This window comes from Lontra canadensis, unplaced genomic scaffold (assembly GCF_010015895.1).
Source record: "Lontra canadensis isolate GAN:19392208 unplaced genomic scaffold, GSC_riverotter_1.0 scaffold96, whole genome shotgun sequence".
In the NCBI taxonomy this organism is placed as follows: domain Eukaryota; kingdom Metazoa; phylum Chordata; class Mammalia; order Carnivora; family Mustelidae; genus Lontra; species Lontra canadensis.
The window spans coordinates 1363002-1383114 of record NW_022631090.1 but is presented as its reverse complement, the minus strand read 5'-3'; the positions used below and the strand labels follow the sequence as shown (position 1 = coordinate 1383114).

The 20113-nt window shown below is 51.5% G+C and overlaps 2 protein-coding genes across 2 annotated transcripts in view; one reads left to right on the top strand and one right to left on the bottom strand.

Annotated features, from left to right (window-relative positions):
- Positions 1-20113, bottom strand: part of NCBP2L (nuclear cap binding protein subunit 2 like) — a 49510-nt gene that overhangs the window by 19464 nt on the left and 9933 nt on the right. The window contains exons 2-3 of the mRNA XM_032837165.1: positions 10187-10326; positions 3905-4031 (exon numbers count right to left, since the gene is read on the bottom strand). The gene's annotated coding sequence lies outside the window, so the exon portion shown is untranslated. The remainder of the gene's footprint in view (positions 1-3904; positions 4032-10186; positions 10327-20113) is intronic.
- Positions 880-20113, top strand: part of TSC22D3 (TSC22 domain family member 3) — a 60765-nt gene continuing 41531 nt past the window's right edge. The window contains exons 1-2 of the mRNA XM_032837162.1: positions 880-1002; positions 1254-1679. Of these exons, the coding sequence (XP_032693053.1) occupies positions 1360-1679 (320 nt within the window). The 5' untranslated portion in view covers positions 880-1002; positions 1254-1359. The remainder of the gene's footprint in view (positions 1003-1253; positions 1680-20113) is intronic.

The window sequence follows — 20113 nt, the reverse complement described above, 5'->3', positions numbered from 1 at the left end:
AAGAAAGAAATACGGGGAAGAAAGAAAATGAAAGAAAGGGGAAAGAGTGGAGAAGAAGTGCCGAGAGACGGAAGGGCAAACGGAGACGCGAGCCCAAGGAGGGAGAAGGGGCAAGGCAGCGGGAAGCCACCCGGGGAGCTGGCATTCCCAGAAGCCCGGGCACAGATGGCCTCAGATGGGGTTCAGGGAAGAGAGGAGAGCGCGCGTGGGGGAAAGAGGGGAAGATCGGTTAGAAGAAGGGGTCAGAAACCGAGGCGAGTTTGAGCGTGCTTCCGTGAGTTTCGTTTAAGGCATTCCCTTGGGCACCGCGAGAGCGTGCCGGGCGCTCTCAGACTCCCCGAGGGGGCAGCCGTTCTCCTTCTGCAGACCCCCCAAATAGGCTGGTGGCGGGGCGGAGGGTTAAGGCAGCGACGAGAGGGGCTCGCGCGGGCGGCGTCTCTCCTGCAGGGGGACCCGTCCTCGGCGGGACGCCGAACATCTGCCCTCCCGCGGAGCTCGAGACCGGGTTGGCGCGGCGTCCGCGGCCGACCGCGAGTAGATTTCTGACGGTGGATGCGCCCTGAGCGGCCAGAGAGCCCGAGCTGCTGCGGCGCCAGGCGCGCGGACTGGGGAAGAGCCGGGCGGGGTTCCCGGGAGCGCGGGCCAGGGTGCGAGCGGCCGTGTGGGTGCGAGGGCACGAGGGTGCGGGCGGCGGAGGGGGGGGGAGAGGGGCGGGAGCTTGGGGGGCAGGACCCAGGCGGCCGCCAGGGAAGCGGCGAGGAGCGCTCACCGCCGGCCCCCCTGGGGTAATTTACATGCTGTCACAGCCCCATGCTGACTCCTGGGCGTGCAGCTCGCTCACTCGCTCTCCGCTCCTGCCACCGCTCAGCCTGTGCACAGCCCAGGGGAGCCCGAGAGCGGGAGAGCCAGCGAGCCGGGGAGGGAGGGAGCAAAGGAGGGAGGGAACGAGGGCGCGCCCTGGCTCTCCCTCTGCCCTGCTGCCCGCCCTTCCTGCTGCCACAGGTCCGCCGAGCCCCGCTCACACTTGGGAAACTTAGGACTGCGCTAGAGCCGCGTGTGGCACCTGGGGAGGGGGGGGCGGGCAGCCCCAGCCTCTAGAGGAGGGGGAGGAGGAAGAGGAGGAAGTGAGCCCGAAGGATCCGCTCAGAGCTGTTTGTCCAGCTGTTTCTATTCGCACCCAGGGCAGCACAGCCAGGAGGGGGCCGAGCCGGGGGTGGCTGGCTTTAGGCGCTAATTTCCAACTCCTCTCGCAGCTTGTGTTTTCCAGACACCCTGGAGTCTCCTCAGGCTAGCCCGGCGGGCGCGCACCTGCCAGCCGACCCTGACCTCGAGGGCCAAGCGGCCCCCAAGCCTGAGAAGATGGCCCAGCCCAAGACCGACTGCCGCTCACCTGTCGGTCTCGACTGCTGCAACTGCTGCCTGGACCTGGCCCACCGGAGCGGGCTCCAGCGCGACAGCAGCGGAGAAAACAACAATCCGGGCAGCCCTACCGTGAGCAACTTTCGGCAGCTGCAGGAGAAGCTAATCTTCGAGAACCTCAACACCGACAAGCTCAACAGCATAATGCGGCAGGATTCGCTAGAGCCCGTGCTGCGGGACCCCTGCTACCTGATCAACGAGGGCATCTGCAACCGCAACATCGACCAGACCATGCTCTCCATCCTGCTCTTCTTCCACAGGTGGGTGCCTGGGCAGACGGGTGGGCACGCGGTCCAGGCTGGCGCCGGCCTTTACCGGACCCTCACCTCTGACGAAAGGGGTGACCGAGTTGTTCACGCGGTGGGGTGGAGGGAGCACTGGGGAGGCGGGACTCCCGGTGGCGGAGACCTGACTCGGACCCTTATGCTCCTCGGAGGCCGGCAGGGCAGAGGGGAGGCCCGGCAGGTGGGAGCCTTATTTTGAAGGGAATTTGAGACTTGCCTAGGGAAATGCTGGAGTCCAGGAGGTGGGCAGAGCCCTAGATCGGTTTAGGGGTAGCCGGCGGCACCCCCTCCTGAAATGCGCACGTTTCCGCTGCCGTTTCAGAGATTCTGCCACGGGATGCTCCTGGGATCCGAGTTCCACCTTTCTCAGAAGCCCATTTCTAAATATGCAAACTCGGGTTGCAATTGCAAGAGCTTTTAAATTACCGAGTGGCCCTGACTGACAGCGAGGGCAAGCAAAATGTCAGGACAAATTAAGCTGCTGCTGGCATGGGGGGAGGGTGAAGAATAAGAAAAATTAGACATGTGTGAGAATTTTTTGAGACTCTGGATGGTATTTTTTGAGACTCCATGGATCACGGCCTTCAATTTCCAGTGGTGGCTAAAAGCAGCCCCTGAGAGAGCATCCTGGGATGGATGGGTGGATGAACCCCTGTCTCTGCAGGCCTGTGTTGGAGTGCAGGTCAGACTTTCTAGAAATCCTGCTGAAGGGCAAGGAAGGGAGGGAGAGGGGGAAAACACAATGGGAAGACCCAAGGTGGCGGCTGTCCTCCAGTCTGAGACATTCTGGTAAGAGCCAGTCTTGGTAGCAGAGCCTACTGAGGCAGTTTTGAGGCAGGGGAGGCAGGAAACCCAGTCCTGGGTTTGGTGTCTTAGAACCATCGGGACAGGACACTGGGTGCGCGCGTGCGCGTCTGTGCTTGTGTGTGTGTGTGTGTGTGTGTGTAAGCACACATGTATAGGGGTGGATCTTATTCTCTCTCAGCAACAAAGGTTATGTAAGAGAAGGAGAACCCCGCTGTGGGAGACCAGGGTTGTGGTACAAGTTATGGCTCTACCTCCGCATGTGAACCTAAGTTCCCTGATCTTTCCGGTCTCTTAAGACTCCTAGTTCTGAGGGGCCCCTGGGTGGCTCAGTGGGTTAAAGCCTCTGCCTTCTGCTCAGGTCATGATCTCAGGGTCCTGGGATCCAGCCCCGTGGGCTCTTTGCTCAGCAGGGAGCCTGCTTCCCTTCCTCTCTCTCTGCCTGCCTCTCTGCCTACTTGTGATCTCTGTCTGTCAAATGAATAGATAAAATCTTTAAAAAGAAACAAACAAACAAACAAACAGACTCCTAGTTCTGAGATTCCAGGTGTGTGGGGGGGGGCAGGTGGTGTGTTGAGCCAAAGTAATAGGAAATTTTTAGAATCCACAGACTATTGAATCATTGGGTGGCTTTGTGAAGCCCACGTGGGAAATTTTCAAAGTGATCCCATTGGCAAGAACTGCCCTCACTTGGTACTAAGACCAGGTTTGCCTCCGCAGCCCCGCAAGCAGGGCTGCCGACTTCTTTGGCACTATCATAACAAGTTGTATTTCTCAGGCATTTTACAGGCCATCAAAGCCCTTTCTCATTTATTGTTTCACATGAGGCAGCAATTGTCTCAAAGAAACCAGGCCACATACTGGACCAGGTTTCTAGGGAATCTTCGTTTCTGGTGAAAGATTACTACAAGTGTATTCACACCACAGACACCCGCAGCCCCTGCCCAGCTAAAGCCCGAACAGGCTCCTAATAATCCTGCTCCACACCACAGGAGAGTGGTGGTGGGGGAGGAGTAGCAGAAACACCAGGAAAGAGCGTCTGCAGCATTTGTACTCTTTCTGGGGGGAGAGAAACTGCCCTAAATGGCCTTGCTAAAGTGTAAGAGGGGACACTTCCTCGGCTCTGGTTTCTAGGTTCAGGACCTAGGAGGGTAGGACCTAGGTGAGTGAGGTATGAGGCTAAGAGCCCAAGATCAGTGTTGGTTTGTGCCACACCTAGAGATGCTTTCTGGTTGTCTGGGTTTCTTGAATGGAAAAACCTCCTTCGACACCTACTCCCATGGACACCTGCCTGTTGACACTTGTTTCTTGGCAAAGCCTGGAAATACTATGGGTTGGGGGTGGGGGCGCTGAGGGCATTGGTCAAGGGAGCAGGGCGAATGGTTGAAAATGTGTACCTGAGTCCTGTGCCTCTGGGAATCAGAGCAATTCGGTGTCCCAAACAGTTGAGCAGCAAGCCAGTAAGCCCTCAGGCTTCCATGAGGCAGGGGAATGACCGAGTCCTGTGGTAACAGCCGTAGAGTTCTAGAAGGATGAAGCATTGTCTCAGTTTCCTTGACCTTTCTGGGACCTTAGAGATTAGACATTCTGAATGTGGTTTAGGTTTTGCCTAGAATGACATCCTCCTTAGCAAAGTAGGAGACCATTATTGCTGGTCATGGGACTTCTCTGGTCTCTGAGCTGGACAGCCTTCTCCAAAGTGAAAATTTCCTCTCTCTTACTTCATTTATTCCCTGGGTGGGCATCTGTCTTCAAAACTCAGCCATCCCTTTTACTTCGGTTCCATTTAATGATTTGAGATTTCAAATTCCCGCCTGGGTATACTTTTCCTTTAATTTGCCGACTTTGAAGGCTGTCTCTTCTAGAAAAGCGACTCACCCGCCTCTCCTCCTGCAGCCCACTCACCTGCGGCCAGGGCTCCTGTATTCCAGGGAGGAAGGGCAGGGTGGGGCACATTCTTCATTTCTATCTGGTTTGTCTACTTTGACCTGTCTCTGGCTCCTGGCTTAGTTCTTGGAATCCTTGGAACACAAGAGTGTAAGCAATCTGAGGGCAGGACTGTGTTTTACACTCACTTGGTTCTCCCTCAGCTACTTGTTAGACAGCCGGTACTCAGTCACTGTTGTTGTTGTTTTTTTTTTTTAACCAGATGACTGCTTAATTATTGGTGTGGTCCTCTGTAAAGATTTTACAACTTTAAACTAGTCTTGGAAAATCCTTATTAATATTTAAGTGTGATCTCTGTTGTTTGAACCACGTGCATTTATTCCTAGCTTTGTAGAAGTCCCTATGGACATGCAACTTGTTCATATATAAGGGTGCCTCTAAAATACTGGGTGAGAGGAAGATGTGTTTTGTTTTTTAAAAGATTCCATTTATTTGAGATTGAGAGAGAGAGAGCACAAACAGGAAGGAGGGGCAGAGAGAGAAGCAGACTCCCCACTGAGCAGGGAGCCCAAACTGGATCCCAGGACCCTGAGATCATGACCTGAACTGATGGCAGATTCGTAACTGACTGAGCCACCCAGGCGCCCCAGGGGAAAATGTGTTTTAAATACCATCCCTTAGGGCTCAGGTCATGATCTCAGGGTCCTGGGATGTAGCCCCACGTCCTCAGGGTTCCCTGCTCAGCCGGGAGCCTGCTTCTCCCTCTCCTTCTGCTCCTCCTCCTCCACTCATGTGCAAGCACATAAGCACATGTTCGCTCTCGCTCTCTCTCTCTCTCAAATACATAAATAAAATCTTTAAAATAAATAAATAAATACCATCCCTTTGATCTTGTGTTAGGTAACTAACAACAATAATAGATTAATAGTTAACATTTACTGAGTGTTTAAATTATGTACTAAGCCTCCTGTCTGCATAATCTCACTGATACCAACCCAAAGGAAGGGGTACTGTTGTCACCCTTCTTTATTTTATAATGAAGGAAACTGAGGCTCGGGAAAATTTAGAAACTTGCCTGATACCTCCCAACAAAGAGCAAAGCCAAAACTCCGCCTAAGATCAATCAGACACTAAAGAATTGTCTGTGACGAAAGAGTTGTTAAGCTGAGGTAAATATTAGCCCAGAAAACTAATCAAGGGGTTAAAATGCCCTTACTAGGTAGGGTGACCAACCCTCCAGTCTGGGGAAACAAGACTTCCAATGTTCAAACCAGGACAGTCCCAGGGAAACTGGGATGATTGGTCACCCTTCTATTCAGGGACTCTGCCTTATCATTTGAATATGCTTCTAAAACTGGAAAACTTAGGAGGCAGATAGAATATACTGGGCAAACAGCTAACATTTCCAATTTAAATGTAGCACCTGGCTGGCTCAGCTGGTAGAACATGCGGCTCTTGATCTCAGGGTCCGTGAGTTCAAGCCCCACTTTGGGCCTGGAGCCTACTTTAAAAAATTATAAAATAAATAAAATAAAATATGGGGCACCCAAGCAGCTCAGTCGGTTAAGCGTCCAACTGATCTCAGGGTCCTGAGATGGAGCTCCATGTCGGGGTCCGAGCTGGGCATATAGAGCCTGCTTGAGATTCTCTCTCTGTCTCCCTCCACCCCTCCGTGTGCCCGTGCTCTCCCCTCCCATGAATAAATCTTTTAAAAAATTAAAATAAAATAAAAGTAGCCTATGAAAAAAACTTGCAAAGTTGACATTTGATGGACCTTAATTCTCTGATCAGTAAGGTGTAGCGAGCTGGAACAAGAGCCTTTGCCATAGTCTATTATTGTCACTGATGTTGTAACCTCTAATTTATTTCTTAGATTTTATCCAAAGCATCTCAGTCAGCTCTGTGCTGCCTGTGTCCCCCAAGCGCATCTGGCCAGTGTGGCCTGAGACACTCGGAATCGGAATTTCCTTCCAGCTCTAAAAGCCCTCGTTGTCCACCTTTAAGTTTCTGGCTGGCAACAACGGGTTCCCATACTTAGATGCTCAGAAAATAACAGTAGCAGGGTCGTCACCTGGTTGGCTTAGATGGTTAAGTGTCTGCCTTTGGCTCAGGTATGATCTCCAGGTTCTGGCATCGAGCCCCACATTGGGCTCCCAGCTCAGCGGAGAGTCTGCTTCTCGCTCTGCCTCTTCCCCTGCTTGTGCTCTCTGTCTCTCTCTCTTAAATTAATAAATAAAATCTTGAAAAAAAAAAAGAAAGAAAGAAAATAGGGCACCTGGGTGGCTCAGTCGTTAAGCGTCTGCCTTCAGCTCAGATCATGATCCCAGGGTCCTAGGATCCAGCCCCACATCGAGCTCCCTGCTCAGTGCCAACCCTGCTTCTCCCTCTCCCACTCCCCCTGCTTCTGTTCCCTCTCTCGCTGTCTCTCTCTCTGTCAAGTAAATAAATAAAATCTTTTTTAAAAAAATAATAACATAAATGTCAAATTGCTTTGCCTGTGCTAGTTCCTTTAACTTTCCCTATTGAGTTGGTACATAGCAGCAAGGGGAAAGATAGAGATTCAGAGATCAGGTTTCCAAGAAAAATTCACATACAAATTATTTGGGCTTCTGTAAGTGAATCTTCAAACTAATGGTTTTATATGTGTATGTTCCTGAATTTGACCACTGAGGGCGTAGCCACTTACATGGCATGATTTAAAGCGCAAAACAACTCTCTTACCTGCCTGCTGTGGTGTCTAAATTCACACTCTAAGATCCACTTCGACATCTGTGTACCATCTAAAACCCCTCTTCCCTGGCACCAGTGGTATGCAGACCACACCGTGAGAAACCCCGAATTCGAGATTGCAACGCTTTGTCAACTAATTTGCCAGTTGATTTTGAGGATAGGGGAGGTTTGTTTTTGTTTTGTTTTGTTTTTTTCTGTAGTGAGGTTTTGGGTTTCTGTGTGCCCAAGCCTGTCCTTCTTTGCCTTTGTGATTTTTTTCACTTTTGGTATCAAGCTTCGAAAGTCCTTCCCTCACCCAAGGTAATTTAAAATAACTATTTCCTGAGTACCTAGTGGTCTGACAAAGAATTGACACTCTTGGATTAAGGCACATTCCCTGCTAACAATACAAATGCATCTGCAAACTTAACAGTCATGAGGTGGATGTTTCATGAGAATCTCAACATGTAAGAAGTTGTCTTTCTCTTGAGGCTCGGATGTGAATTCCATGTGCAAAGAGGCTTTCGCCGGTGTATGTATATGATATACATACATCATATATATATGATAAATATGTGTTTTATGTATGTATATGAAGTATATAAGTAATATGTACACATTAGCTGTAAAATGTATATAACATAAAATTTGCCATTCTAACCACTTTGAAGTAGCCAATTCAGCGGTATCGGGGATCTTTGCGAGCCTGTACAACCATCACCACCATCTGTCATCGCCCCAACAGAAACTCTGCACCTGTTAAACATGGACTCCTCATCCTCCTCTCCCCCTCAGCCCCTGGCCACCTCTCTTCTACTTCCTATCTCTCTGAATTTGCCAGCTCTAGGGATTTTATGTAAGTGAAACCGTACATTACGTGTCCTTTTGGGTCTGGCCTCTTTGACTGAGCATTAGGTTTTCAAGGTTCACTCATGCTGTGGCATGCGACAGTACTTCGTTCTTTCTTAATGACTGGATAGTATTCTGTTGTGTGGATCAACACGTTTTGTCAAGCCACTCATCGGTCCACTGACACATGGGTTACCCTCCACCAGTTGGCCGTGATGGAAGATGCTGCCGTGCACGTTAGCGTACAGGCATCTTTTTGAGCCCCTGGATCTTTGGGCAGAATACCCTCTCCCTTGGTCAGCTGCTAGGGCTGGTGATTCCAATGAAAAGATAGCTAAAAAGTTTAATGAAGTGATGGAAATGGAAGTTTTATAGGGGAAATGATGGGCTTTTGGGATGCTCATGAAGCAGAGGCTGGCAAAGGTTTTAGGGTGCCCCTTTCATGAGTGGCCAGGGGCTACCATACCTTTCAGCCACATGTGACATCATTACTTGTCATTGGCTACTTTGTGTGGATTTATTTATCTGACCTCCTGCCAAGCAGGCCACTCACTGGGAGTAGGATTCTGTGGGAGTGACACATGGGAAACCCAAGTTTGGAGGAGAGGTAGAGAGGCAAGGCTGGTGGCCATGGAAGGCCCACTGCATCATGGGGACTGGAGAGGTATAGCTGGAGGGTTTGTGTTCTTAACGAAAAATGGTAGGGGGGGATGCCTGAGGGGCTCAGTCATTAAGCATCTGCCTTCAGCTCAGGTCATGATCTCAGGGTCCTTGGATTGAGCCCCGCCACGGGCTCCCTTCTCGGCAGGGAGTCTGCTTCTCCCTCTCTCTCTTCCCAGTCCCCCTTGCTTGTGTGCTTGCTCTCTCTCTCTCTCTCTGATAAATAAATAAGATATTTAAAAAAAAATGGTAAGAACAGAGCATGAATTTCACCCACTGCTCCAATTTGCCAGGAATGGACCCATGGGAGCCCATACCTCAGAAAAGAATTCTTTCCAGGGTGACCTTATTTTCCCTCCCTGCCTTAAGAGAAGGTTAACACTCCTGCTCGTGTTTGCACTTCCAGATAAACTAACAAGCTGTCAATTCCAGGTAGAGCGTTGGCTCCTTTCCAGGACAGGTCCTGAAGGCCAGGGAGTCTGGGTAAATGGAGACAGATGCGTCTGGCCAAGGCTGCCAGGGTCCCCTGTCCTCTGAGTGATGGAGCCCAGCACAGCACTCGTCCCCACCCTGTGGGCCGCTGGAGGGGAGCAAGGCCAACCCTGTCTGTCTGCACCTGGTGGTGGCCGTTGCGCTGTGTTTGCTCATTGTGATGCTGCTCCTACCTGAACTTTCTCCTCTTATGTAAGGCATCCCTCAAGATAACTACAAAGCCATAATATGCCATGGCTGGCTGGGTTTACATAATAAATTGGTTGGTGTCATGCATTCGCCTCTCGAGCCCTGGAGAAGCCAACTGCTGAGCGGGACTTAAGCTTGGGCCCATTTTGTGGAGCACTCTGTGTGCTCTGTGCACTCAAGGGAAGGCATTCCAAGACCACAGGGGTCAAAAAGATGAAATTTCCCTTTTAGATGAAGACAGCAATAATGGCCCAGGACATACTGTGCTGTTCCAATGCCTGCAATAATGGGACAAGGGTGAGGGCTTCACTGTAAGACCACAGCTTTGGCAGGGCAGACCTTCCATAGAGCCCTGTGGGCTAATGGAAGCCACATGAGGTCCAGAAGGCCAGATCCCAGCCTCAAAGCAGGTTTCATGAGGAGTCATGGCAGGGGCTCAGGGCAGCCACTGTCTACCATGCTGACATTCAGCTGGGTGAAGGAATTGGACTGGGAATAAGACAGGGGTCTGGGAGAGTAGAAAGCAAGCTTTCCCAAATGCTTATCAAGGCAGGAGGGAATCTTATCAGTGAGCAAGGCAAATTCACTTGTACGTTCTAGCAGGTGATCCCTGACCCAAAGTGGCTGTTGCCCGTTTGGAGACAGTATAAGTGGGGTGAGATCCCAGCCAGCACAGGAGACCAAATGGGAAGCTTCCTGTGGCACAGACACTAGCCTGAGGAGAAACAAGAGCTGGAAGGAGGTTTGGTCAGTGATGCCCCAGGCACACTGTCAGCCTTCCTCTCCTGGGAGCCACTTTCCTCAAATAGGCCCAGCCTGAAATCAGGGCCCTGCCTATGGACAGAGCCCCACAGGGACCTTCCCATCCTTCCTCGAAGGAAGAATTTACTCACGAAATAGCCTTTGAGTATTCGACCCACTTCCTCTTGTCTTCTCTTCAGGCAAGATGGAAGGCAGCTGCTCACAGCCTAGGGGTCTGGACGGGATTCCCGTCAGAGCGGTCTAGGCCATCGGTTGGCTACGCCTGCTATCCCTGAGGAAGAAGGGAGTGAGAAGAAGGGAAGTGGTTCCAGGGGCTCCTTCCTGGCTTACCCACCAGCCCCCCTCTGCCCTCTGTGACCTTGCTTAGCCTCACTTCCAGACTAGGCTGGGCCTAGGCCAGCCTGAGGGCCCTGACTCATTATCGAGCATGGTGCCTTATGTAACCAAGCCAGGTTACTGAGGCCTCAAGCTTCTGCTTAATGTGATTTGGGGCATTTGGTGGGGGCAGGGTGGGGGGGACAGGGAGGGCGACTTCTTCTATCACCCGATCCTACACTACTAAAAAGACAGCCTGGTGCTTCTGGAGGGACCCCAGGACAGGTCTTAGAAGCCCCTCTTCCTTTTGTATCTGCGTGTTGGTTCGGGGACTGCGTGGGACCCCAAGCAGAAAGGTTTGCTACAGGCTAGAGGAGCCTTTTAAAAGAAGGCCAATTCCCAGTCCATTCTCCGTGAAGTCCCCAGGCTGGCCGGAACAATAACTCTTAGCTTTCCTCTTGGCTTATTCAGAAAATTACACTACCTGGCTTTGGTGAGCCCCCAGCAAAGTCAGGCTCACTGGATTCTCTGACCTAGTTCTCTAATTAAAGTTCATCTGACTACCTATAACACAGAACAGGCCAACCAATCTAATATTCCCTTGCCTCCAAGTTTGTGACTAAACCAAGAGTTCCTCTTCTTCTCTTCCCTTGTCTTTGCCTGAGCCCATCCCAGTGGGCTGCCAGTGAGTAAATGGCTCACAGGCTGAGGGTAGTTGGGGACACTGCTTTCTGGTTAGAGAAAAAGAGGAAGAAACAGGGAAATAAAGTAAAAAGAAAAGTGGTATGGAAATTACCAGCAGACACCGTCATATCCAAAGCTCAGACTCAGGAATCCTCAGATAGGCTCAAGACCATCATTTCAGGGCTCAGGAGAGCTGGGCCCTGGAAGTCCCCCAGATCTCAGCCAGAATTCAGTCAATATCGGGGAGTCTGAGGTGGAGGTGCAGAATTTCCCTTTCTTGAGACCCCCTCGTGGGCTTTGAGCCCCTCGCTTCTCCCTAACCCCCTTCCCTCCAGTTCAGAGTCCATTGCTATAAAAAGAAGAAGAAAGAAGAAAGAAGAAAGAAGAAGAAGAAGAAGAAGAAGAAGAAGAAGAAGAAGAAGAAGAAAGAAAGGAAGAAAGGAAGAAAGAAGAAAGAAGAAGAAGAAAGGAAGGAAGACTAAGAGAAAACCCTGCTCTGTCTGAAGGCAACATACTCTGCCTGACCAGGTGCAAAGAGAAATGAATGATGGCAGCCCTTCATTCGGCCTTGGACGGAGTGACCAAACGCTTCAGTCATTCAAACCATCATTTACTGACAAAGGGCCCACTGTTGATCGAGCCCCCACTGTGGATTCATTGAGTGCCTACCCTGATTAGCACTGAAGAAGACAGGCAAGGTGGCAGAGGCCGGGATGGGGCCTGGGGAACTAAGAGTGTAGCTGGAGGGGTGGAGAAGCTGTCACAAAGGCCATCGGAGAACAAAGCAGTTCCACTAAGGCAACTGTAGGCCCAGTAGGGACTCCTGCTACTTTCGGGAGAGGCCTGGAGCTTGCTGCACTCTGGGTCCTCAGGTCTGGAGCTTGGGCGGTGCCAAAGCAAACTAGGAAGGGAGAGTCTCTCCATGGCTGTGGCTTCCAGCAGGGCTGTAAGAATGGGTTGGCTTTGGCATGGTGGGAAGCAGCTGCAGGGCTCTCTAGTTGGGACAGGGGAGGGGATCCTTGCCAGTTGAGAAGGGATCATGGGTAGGAAGGGGCTGGCCTAGAGTGGGGACAGCAGCCAAGAACACTTTCTATTCTTCCTGGACTGAAACCTGGAGTCACCAAGCTTCAGGAACTAGAGGAGAGCCTCTGGCCCTCCTCTCATTGCTCCTCTTAGACTCTGGGCGAGCTGGCCCCTAGTACCCTCTCCTTGGAGACCTGGGCTAGCCAAGGTAGATGAAGGCCTTTGGGGGCTGAGAGCAGGAAGGCACCTCTCTTTTCTGCCTGGAGAAAGCTCATGGGAACCAGGGCATTTGAGCTTGGGAGGGCAGTCGAGGGTGGGGACCAGAGGAGCCTTGGGGGGCGGGTGGCTTTGTATCTCAGCACCCCTGGCCTTGATCTCCACCGGGCCCCTTGTGGAGGGTTCACAGAACCAGGGACAAGTCAAGGTGCTGCCATAAGAATATATACACAATTCGCCCAACTGTTTTTGGATAAAAGTTGCTGGCAGCCTGCAGGAGGCCATTTTAGCTTGGTCTGCATCTTGCTCAAATCCTTCTTTCCCACGTGCCCTACTAGTGGAGGCCCCGGAGTAAGAGGAAGAAAGGAGGGAAGCCTCCAGCTGATAGGAGAGGGAGCTGGGGTAGCAAAAAGAGCCAGCCTCAAGTCACCTGGGGAAGGAAGTCACCTGACTATAGCAGTACTCCACCCTTGCTTTCTGGGACCCTCTCCCCCAGCCAGTGTGCTGGGCACTCACACTCATACCCTTTCCCACCAGTGCTCTGGAGAATTCACACTTACACTCATGAACAGATTCAGTCAAAAAAACCTATTTCTTGCACACCTTCCCTATGCCAGGCTCAGTGTTAGGCACTGGGAATAGAATGGGAAAAATCACAAGAGCCATGGTCCCAGCCATCATGGAACAATCAGCAGAGTGGGAGAGATAGACAGGCATTAACCAATCAGTCAGACTAATAAAGGTATAATTACAAACTGACTAAGTGCCATGAGGGAGAAGGAATAAGCTCCCGTCAGAGAGTTTAACAAAGAATCAGACACGGTGACCTGAGGAAGCGATACTTGGGCTAAAGAAATGCATCTCTAATACTGAAATCATCAGCCCTGGTCTCATTCTAATTAGCAGACCCAGGCCAAAGGAGACATTTTGAGGCAGAGCACTTGCTAAGGAGCCCCTGGAGTTGTACCATTAGGTAGCTTGTCACACCCTTGGAAATGTCTCTAGGCTGTGAGTGGCTGTCAGGTCCAAAAGAGGAGGACTAACAGCATTCTGACAAGAGGAAGAGATGAGTTTGAAGCCCACGGGGCGACTAGTACTTAATGTCATCCTTTGCTAAAAATAGTCCATGACAGTATGGAAATGTGTAAGGGCTGGTCCTGGGGACCGGTGATAAAGTGGGTATAGCCTGTGGGGAGGAAAATTTGGTTTTGTCAATTATTTACTGTAAAGAAAAAAGAAAGGGGAGGGTCGTCTGGGTTTTCCTTTCTCTTTGTGGGCCTCCTTCTGAGTTATGAATGCTTCTCATTGTACAGAGGCAGGGACATAGAGTTTCAGGCTGAACTCCTTTCTGGAGCCAGAGGTGTAAATTTTCTGGGCTGCAAAGGTCAGATACTCATCCAGGCTGAGAAACAACCTGAATGCAGAAGGAAAGGGAGGTTACACCTCGGAAAGGGGCAAAGAAGTTAATCGAGGGGCCGCAAGGAGCTTTCATTGGAGAGCAGCTAGTCCCCACCATAATAGCAAGGCAGGTGACAGCTGAGAGCTCGGCCTGATCCAAGGGATTCTAACTGTGAAGGGTCCAGATAAGGCCAGTAAGACTAACTTAGCCAGCAGGAGATAAACCTGGGGCTTCAGGGGGTTGTGGGGCCAGGCTAATAGAACGAAGATGATTGATCTAAGAGGAGTTTAAGGGTGGAGTGGAGGGTGATGAAGAGAGAGAAGAGAGGTTGATCTTCAAACCTAAGAAAAGTCACAACTCAGAGATGGTGACTAGCGGCTTCCAAACCACATCAGGAACAGAACAGGAGGAAACAGGCCTCTACTGTAGCATGAAGAACTGAGATTAGATAATAGGAAGAACTTCCTGACAACAAGCTTTCAGAGAAGCTAAAGGAAAGTCCCGTGGCATGTTCTAATACTGTGCAAACATGGGGAAGGTGGTGACCGTAGAAATAAAGAACTGGGTGAAGGTGTAAGAGGGCCGGTTGTAAGGACCAGGGACAGGAGGGGACAGACAGACAAAGGAGCCAGGAACAGGTGTGCTCCTGAGTCAGAATGAAGTGAGTGTGCGGTATATGGAAGTGTTTTCATGAAAATACTTTCATAACAAAAATGTCTGTGAAATTTCCACTGAAGGTCAGGCATTAGAGCTAGCATGTACTCTTCTGGGCCTGGAAGGGGGGGCGTTGGACTCAAGAGCTCTTAGGGTACCTTCCCACGTCCTGCAGGCTTCTCAAATTAGCCTCAGTGGGACACGCATCTTCCACAGGCTAACAATTTGGGGGAGCACTCCTGTGTTAGGGGCATCGGAGGAAGACTGCCCACCCCAGCGCGACTTGTGGTAGAAGAGGATTTCTCCTTCCACACACCCAGGGAAGATCAGACACAAGGGATACCGCAGCAATCAACAAACCAGCAGGATCCCTGCAGCAGGAAACTTACATTCTAGTGGCAGAGACAGACATTAAATAATAATTACATAAATAACTGTACCATTATAATTGATTGTAACAAAGGAAAGGTGCAGCAAGCCATGAGAACACAAGCTAAGGGGGATCCCCCTAGGATTAGGAGATCTGCAAAAAGAAGTCACCTTGTTAGAACTGTGGGCACTGCATGTACCCCTCAGTGAGCCATTCTTACCCCAAGTCAGTAGCGATGAAAGGCAGAATGGCCCCACTGACTAAGATGCCCTAAGATACAGATTGTGGAGTTCCTCCAGCTCCCTGAGGCCCTCGTGTAGAAGCAAACCCCCAAAGACATTTTCTCACTGCCGAGATCAGGCAGCCTTGATTTAGGTAGAGTGATTCTCTAAGAGCCGTAATAGTCTATCAGCTGAAAATCAGGATCAGGAAGGCTTTGAAGAGCTCACTTGCCACATGAACAGGATGAAGGTCAGTGAAGGGAATAAAGAACTAATGCACTGAAAATGGTACTTGAAATTGGCCCCCGGAAATACCAGGTCAAAATGTTGTGTCCTTACTCTCCTATTCAAATGTGGGAGACTTTGCTAGTCTATTCTAGTATTCTGCTGCAAGGTGTTTGGGATAGGGGGCCGTAGAGTGTCCAGGAGCAAGAAGCAGAGAAAGACATTAGCCCCTGTGTGCTCATGACACACAGGGGCTTCCCATCTGATAAGCTACCACTGACAGACTCTGACTTTTACAAGTGACTTCCCTGGACCTCAGTTTTCTCATCTAAAGAATGGGGCGAGTGTGACTGGAAAGGTTAAGTGAGAGGATGCTCCCAGGAAGCTTTCAGTAAAGTAATGCCTTCATTACTTTAGAACCAGAACACCTTGTCTGCCTTGCCTTGCCTTCCCCTCTCACCAGTCCCCTCACGGACCCTTCCCCTTGCTCCATCAGTCCCACACCCTCTCCTGCCCAGAGCTGGCTAACACCAGCAACCCAGTCTGACAGGCTGTCTCCCAGTCAAGGCTTGTTCTCTGAACCTTCTTCATTCACACTCAGGTATAAATTGACTGAGAAGGCTTTTGGCTTTCCTCCTTGGGAGGGAGGGGAGGGTGCGGGTGGGTAGGGCAAGCTGCCGGGAGGTTTGAAATTTGTACCAGAGATCAAAGCCTACGGAAGCATGAGGGCACTCTACGGGCATTGCAAACAAATGAAGAAGGATTTCAGAAGGCAGTGAAGCTAGGGACTGCCTCTTCGACACCCCGAACCTCCCTCTTCCCAGGGTCGGGGGCAGCACCTTCTGCTTCACCACACATCTTAGACAGAGACCTGGAGGCTCAGAAGGAGCAGGGATTTCACAGCCCATAGGTCCGATCCCCTCCCATTACAGGTGAGGAAACTGAGGCCCAGGAGAGGCTGTGTACCTGCCCCCAAACAAACAGCCAATTAGTGACCAGCTGAACAGAGAAACCATGTCTCCTGATTCTCTGACCCAATGGTCTTCCGACTTCTCGTCTCTAGACGCCTGTGCACATCCCATCCCAGTAGGTACACAATATCTTCATGCCAGGAGACCAGCTTTGGGTCCACCTGATGCCAAAACCGGTGGTTTTTTATTTGATTTTATTTAACAGAATTGACCAGTGGTTTGGGTGTTAGGGAGGCCCAGCCCTGGAATCCTGCTTCTGCTCAGGCTGGGGCTGCATGCCACAGCCACAGTCATACAAGGGGGACAGAAAGGCCTGCTGTTCGGCTTGGAAAAGAAATCAGTTGCTGAAACATTGGTCTTTTTGAAAGTTCCAACCACAGGGGCTGGCTGGCAGAGCCGCTGTCTGGGCTCCCCCCCCCCCCAGGATCCGGCCCTCCCCTTCAGTCTGGGAGTTAGTTTAGGAAGCTGGCCCGGCCCCTGCAGAAGATCCGGAGGGCAGCGCTCGCCGCAGGAGCTCCAGCCTTCCCTCAGAGCCTTGGAGCCCCCAAGGCACTCAGGGCCAGGAACTTCCTCCTGCCTCCACAGCCCAGCCAGCCCTGAGACTGGCCCTGAGACTCAGAGAGCACTTTTCTGTTGAGCCTGAGGGAGAGTTTCCAGTTGCTTTTGCCCCTAGCCCTGCAGCTACAGAGACAGCAATAGAGAGAGATAGGGAAGGAAAGGGAGGGAGGGGGAGAGAGAAGAGGAACCAACCCCCGCCAGGCAATTGAGGCTTTCCGCTGAGATGAAGGGGGAAAGGCTAGAGGAGCCCCAGCTCGTGGAGGAGCCCCAGCTTGGGGAGGACCCTGAACTCGTGGACGAGGCACAGTTCCTGGAGGAGCTACAGCTCGAGGTGGTGGAAAGTGGGTCAGACTTCGATCCAGAAGATCTGGGTTCCAGTCCCGACTTTGCCACTAATCTGATGCTTGAGCTTGAGTAAGTAACTCCCTGCCCTTCTGTGGGCTGCTTTCCCTACAAGGAATGAAGGGGGGAGGGGAGAGCCAAGCCAGTCTCTAGAGCGTCTCCCAACTGAGATATTCAGGAATAACGCCTAGAAAATCCTGATGTGTGTGGATGGGATGCACAGACACTTCGGATAAGTCCCTGGACTCCTGAAGGTTAGAATGCTGGGGTCAGGGAGAAGGAGTTCACATGAATGAGAAAAGGGAAGGAGAAAGTGGTAAATGTGTAAAGAGTCATGAGCTCAAGAGGGGGTCCAGACTGAATAGAAGATTGGGGTTGATTTTCAAAACTGAAAGGATGATGGGCTCCGAATGAGCTCCTAAGGAGAACTAGGATTTGGGGGGTGTGGTCAATGCATGGTCGCTAATGAGCCTCTCCGCTAAATGTCTCCAGGGGCCCCTTAAGCCCCAAAACTCAAGTACTCAACCCACAATGCGTTTCTTATGTTATCCATATGTGTCTTTGTGGAAATTCTCAGTTGAATTAAGAGTATTTTCAGGTCTTGGGTGTTCACATCCAGCTCTAAAAGAGAGCCTAAGAAGAGAGACTAGACTGAACTGACCCCTTACCCTTAGAAACCTGCTTTTTTGGTAAATCTCCCACTTTCACTAGACCCCCTGCTGCAGGGCCCTTTGAGAATTTGACAGTCACTGTGTATAGCTACTCTCTCCCCACTGATGCCCAGATGAGCTACCAGCAACCCATCTGCTAGGTGAGTGTTAGTGTTTGGTACATTGCTCTGTATTCAGATTCCTTTAGAGTTGCTCAGCCCTCCCATATGGAGACTGTCTGGAGAGTCTGTAAGCCAGGGTGGGCGACACTAACCAGAGAGCTCCCCGTGGGGCCCGGCATGAGAGCACAGGGCTCCCTAGATGGCAGGTCATCTCCAACATCCTCTACCAGCTGTGCCCCATCAGCACGTCCACTGCCCGCCAGGAAGGCTGCAATAGGGACAGTGAGTAGAGGAGGAACACCCCCCAGCACCAGCACCTGTCCAGACACCTGCTCATTGCCCTAGCACCCGTATCCACGCCACCACAGGCTCTGCTCCCACGCAACTAGCCCTCGTCCTTCTTAGCTCAGTACTTTCAACAACCATTTCTTGCCACTCAGTTAATCAACCATAGATTCCTAAGGTTGGAAGGGATCTTGGAACTTCTGCAGGAAATAGTGCTGCACTATTTAGACCCCCGTGGTCTTCCTTGGCGCCTTAGGGGCTGCCCCAGGGGGAGAAGGAAGAAAGGGAAGAGAGAGTTGAGGGGAAGGGAGGAGAGGCCAGGTAGATGGTGAATTTGAAGGAGGGAAGGGGAGGAGGAGAGAGTTCAGAGGACCAAAAGAAAGACGGGAGGTAGATTGTGCCACCGTCTGACCAAATAGAGGTTAACACGTCTAAACAAACAAGGTCACAAATAAAAATCTTACGGTGTCCTTCAAAGCTGTAGGGTTTGGGTCCTCATCTGGCTTGCTTTTCCTCACCACAGGGTTTTCAAGCTGGGCTCCCCCGACCTAGAAGGCGCCTCTTGGGTGGTGGAAGTTAGGAGGCCCTGGGTGCCTCCCCCCCACCACCTTCCACAGGCAGCCCCGGGGGCGGAGCTTCCAGCCTGGGGGCTGTTGTGCTATTCTAAGGACTTTGTGTCCAGAGACCCTGCGGGCCAGGTTTGATTGAGGGTGGGAGTGGCAGGGGTTGGGGGATGATTATCTGTTTTACCTGTTTAACAACAACAGCAAAAGTTGTAAGTCGCTGAAGGACCTGAGCGCCACGGGCTGAAACAGCAATGTCTTGTGAAGCATCCCCGGCGTGGCGTGGACACCCTGCCCGGGCTGGGAGGCCTCTCAGCTCTGATTGTTAGAAAGTGCTCAGGTTGAGCTAATAGCATCCCAGAACGCTTGGGTCCCTCCTCTCCTGTTCCTGCTGTGGGCCTGCTTTGTCTCCCGCCGACCACCTGAGGAGCAGGCTCTGGAGAGGGTGGGCCTCTGGCTTCCCAGGGAAGACAGCTCCGGGCACCACCTGCTCCCCGGGTGGCCAGCCCCAGCCGCAGGTCGCCCGGACCTGCGGGCGGGCTACTGATGTGGGCTTGGGACACTCCCGCTGATGCAGCCCCTGGGGCCAAGGCTGAAGAAGTCCAGTCCAGAGAGGACACTGTCCGAGCTAAGTGAGGTCTAGCGGGGAATTCTCAGCAGAGGAAGTAGCCGGAGGGAAGGAACACTTGACTGAGAATAAGGGCTCTGTGTTTTGGTGCAAACTCCAGCCTGGGCTGCGGCTGGCACCTGAAAGGAGAAAAATAGGAAGGGCCCGGGCCCTCGCTCTGAGAGGAAGGCACGAGGGAGGCGGGCACAGGCGGGCATTCTCCTGTGCTGCTGGCTTTACGTTGGAGGAGGATATAAAGACTCGCTTGTTGGCGGTGGGGACCATCTGCGCACACTATAGAGAGAGTACTGTTCCCCCAGGCGTGGTAAACATATGCTGGAGCGTGCAAGATGACTTTAGGGGCTACGTGGACTAACTTTGTTTTTCTCTTTTTTTACGGCTATTTATTTATTTGACAGGTAGTAGGAGGGAGAGTGTGTCTAACGCGTACACCCTGTGATTTCAAAAATATTCCTAAGGTGGGGGCATTTTTAAGAAGTGAATCTGCTTTTAAGTTATTTTTGTTTTGTTTTGTTTAAGGATTTATGTATTTGAGAGAAAAAGAGAGAGCACGGTAGGGAGAAACAGAGGGAGAGGGAGAGAGAGAGAGCGCCCCAAGCGGACTCCGTGCAGAGGGCCTGACCCAAGGCGGAGCTCGATCTCACAAGCCTGAACCGACGTCATGACCTGAGCCAAAACCAGGAGTCCTTTGCTTAGCTGACTGCACCACCCAGGCGCCCCTAAGGATAATACTGGTGGTACTCAGATGTGGCTAATGTCTTGACGGTGGTAAGCGAAGCACTGCATTTGGAGCCCCACTACCATACTACGTTAGCAGAGGCAGGCGAGAGGC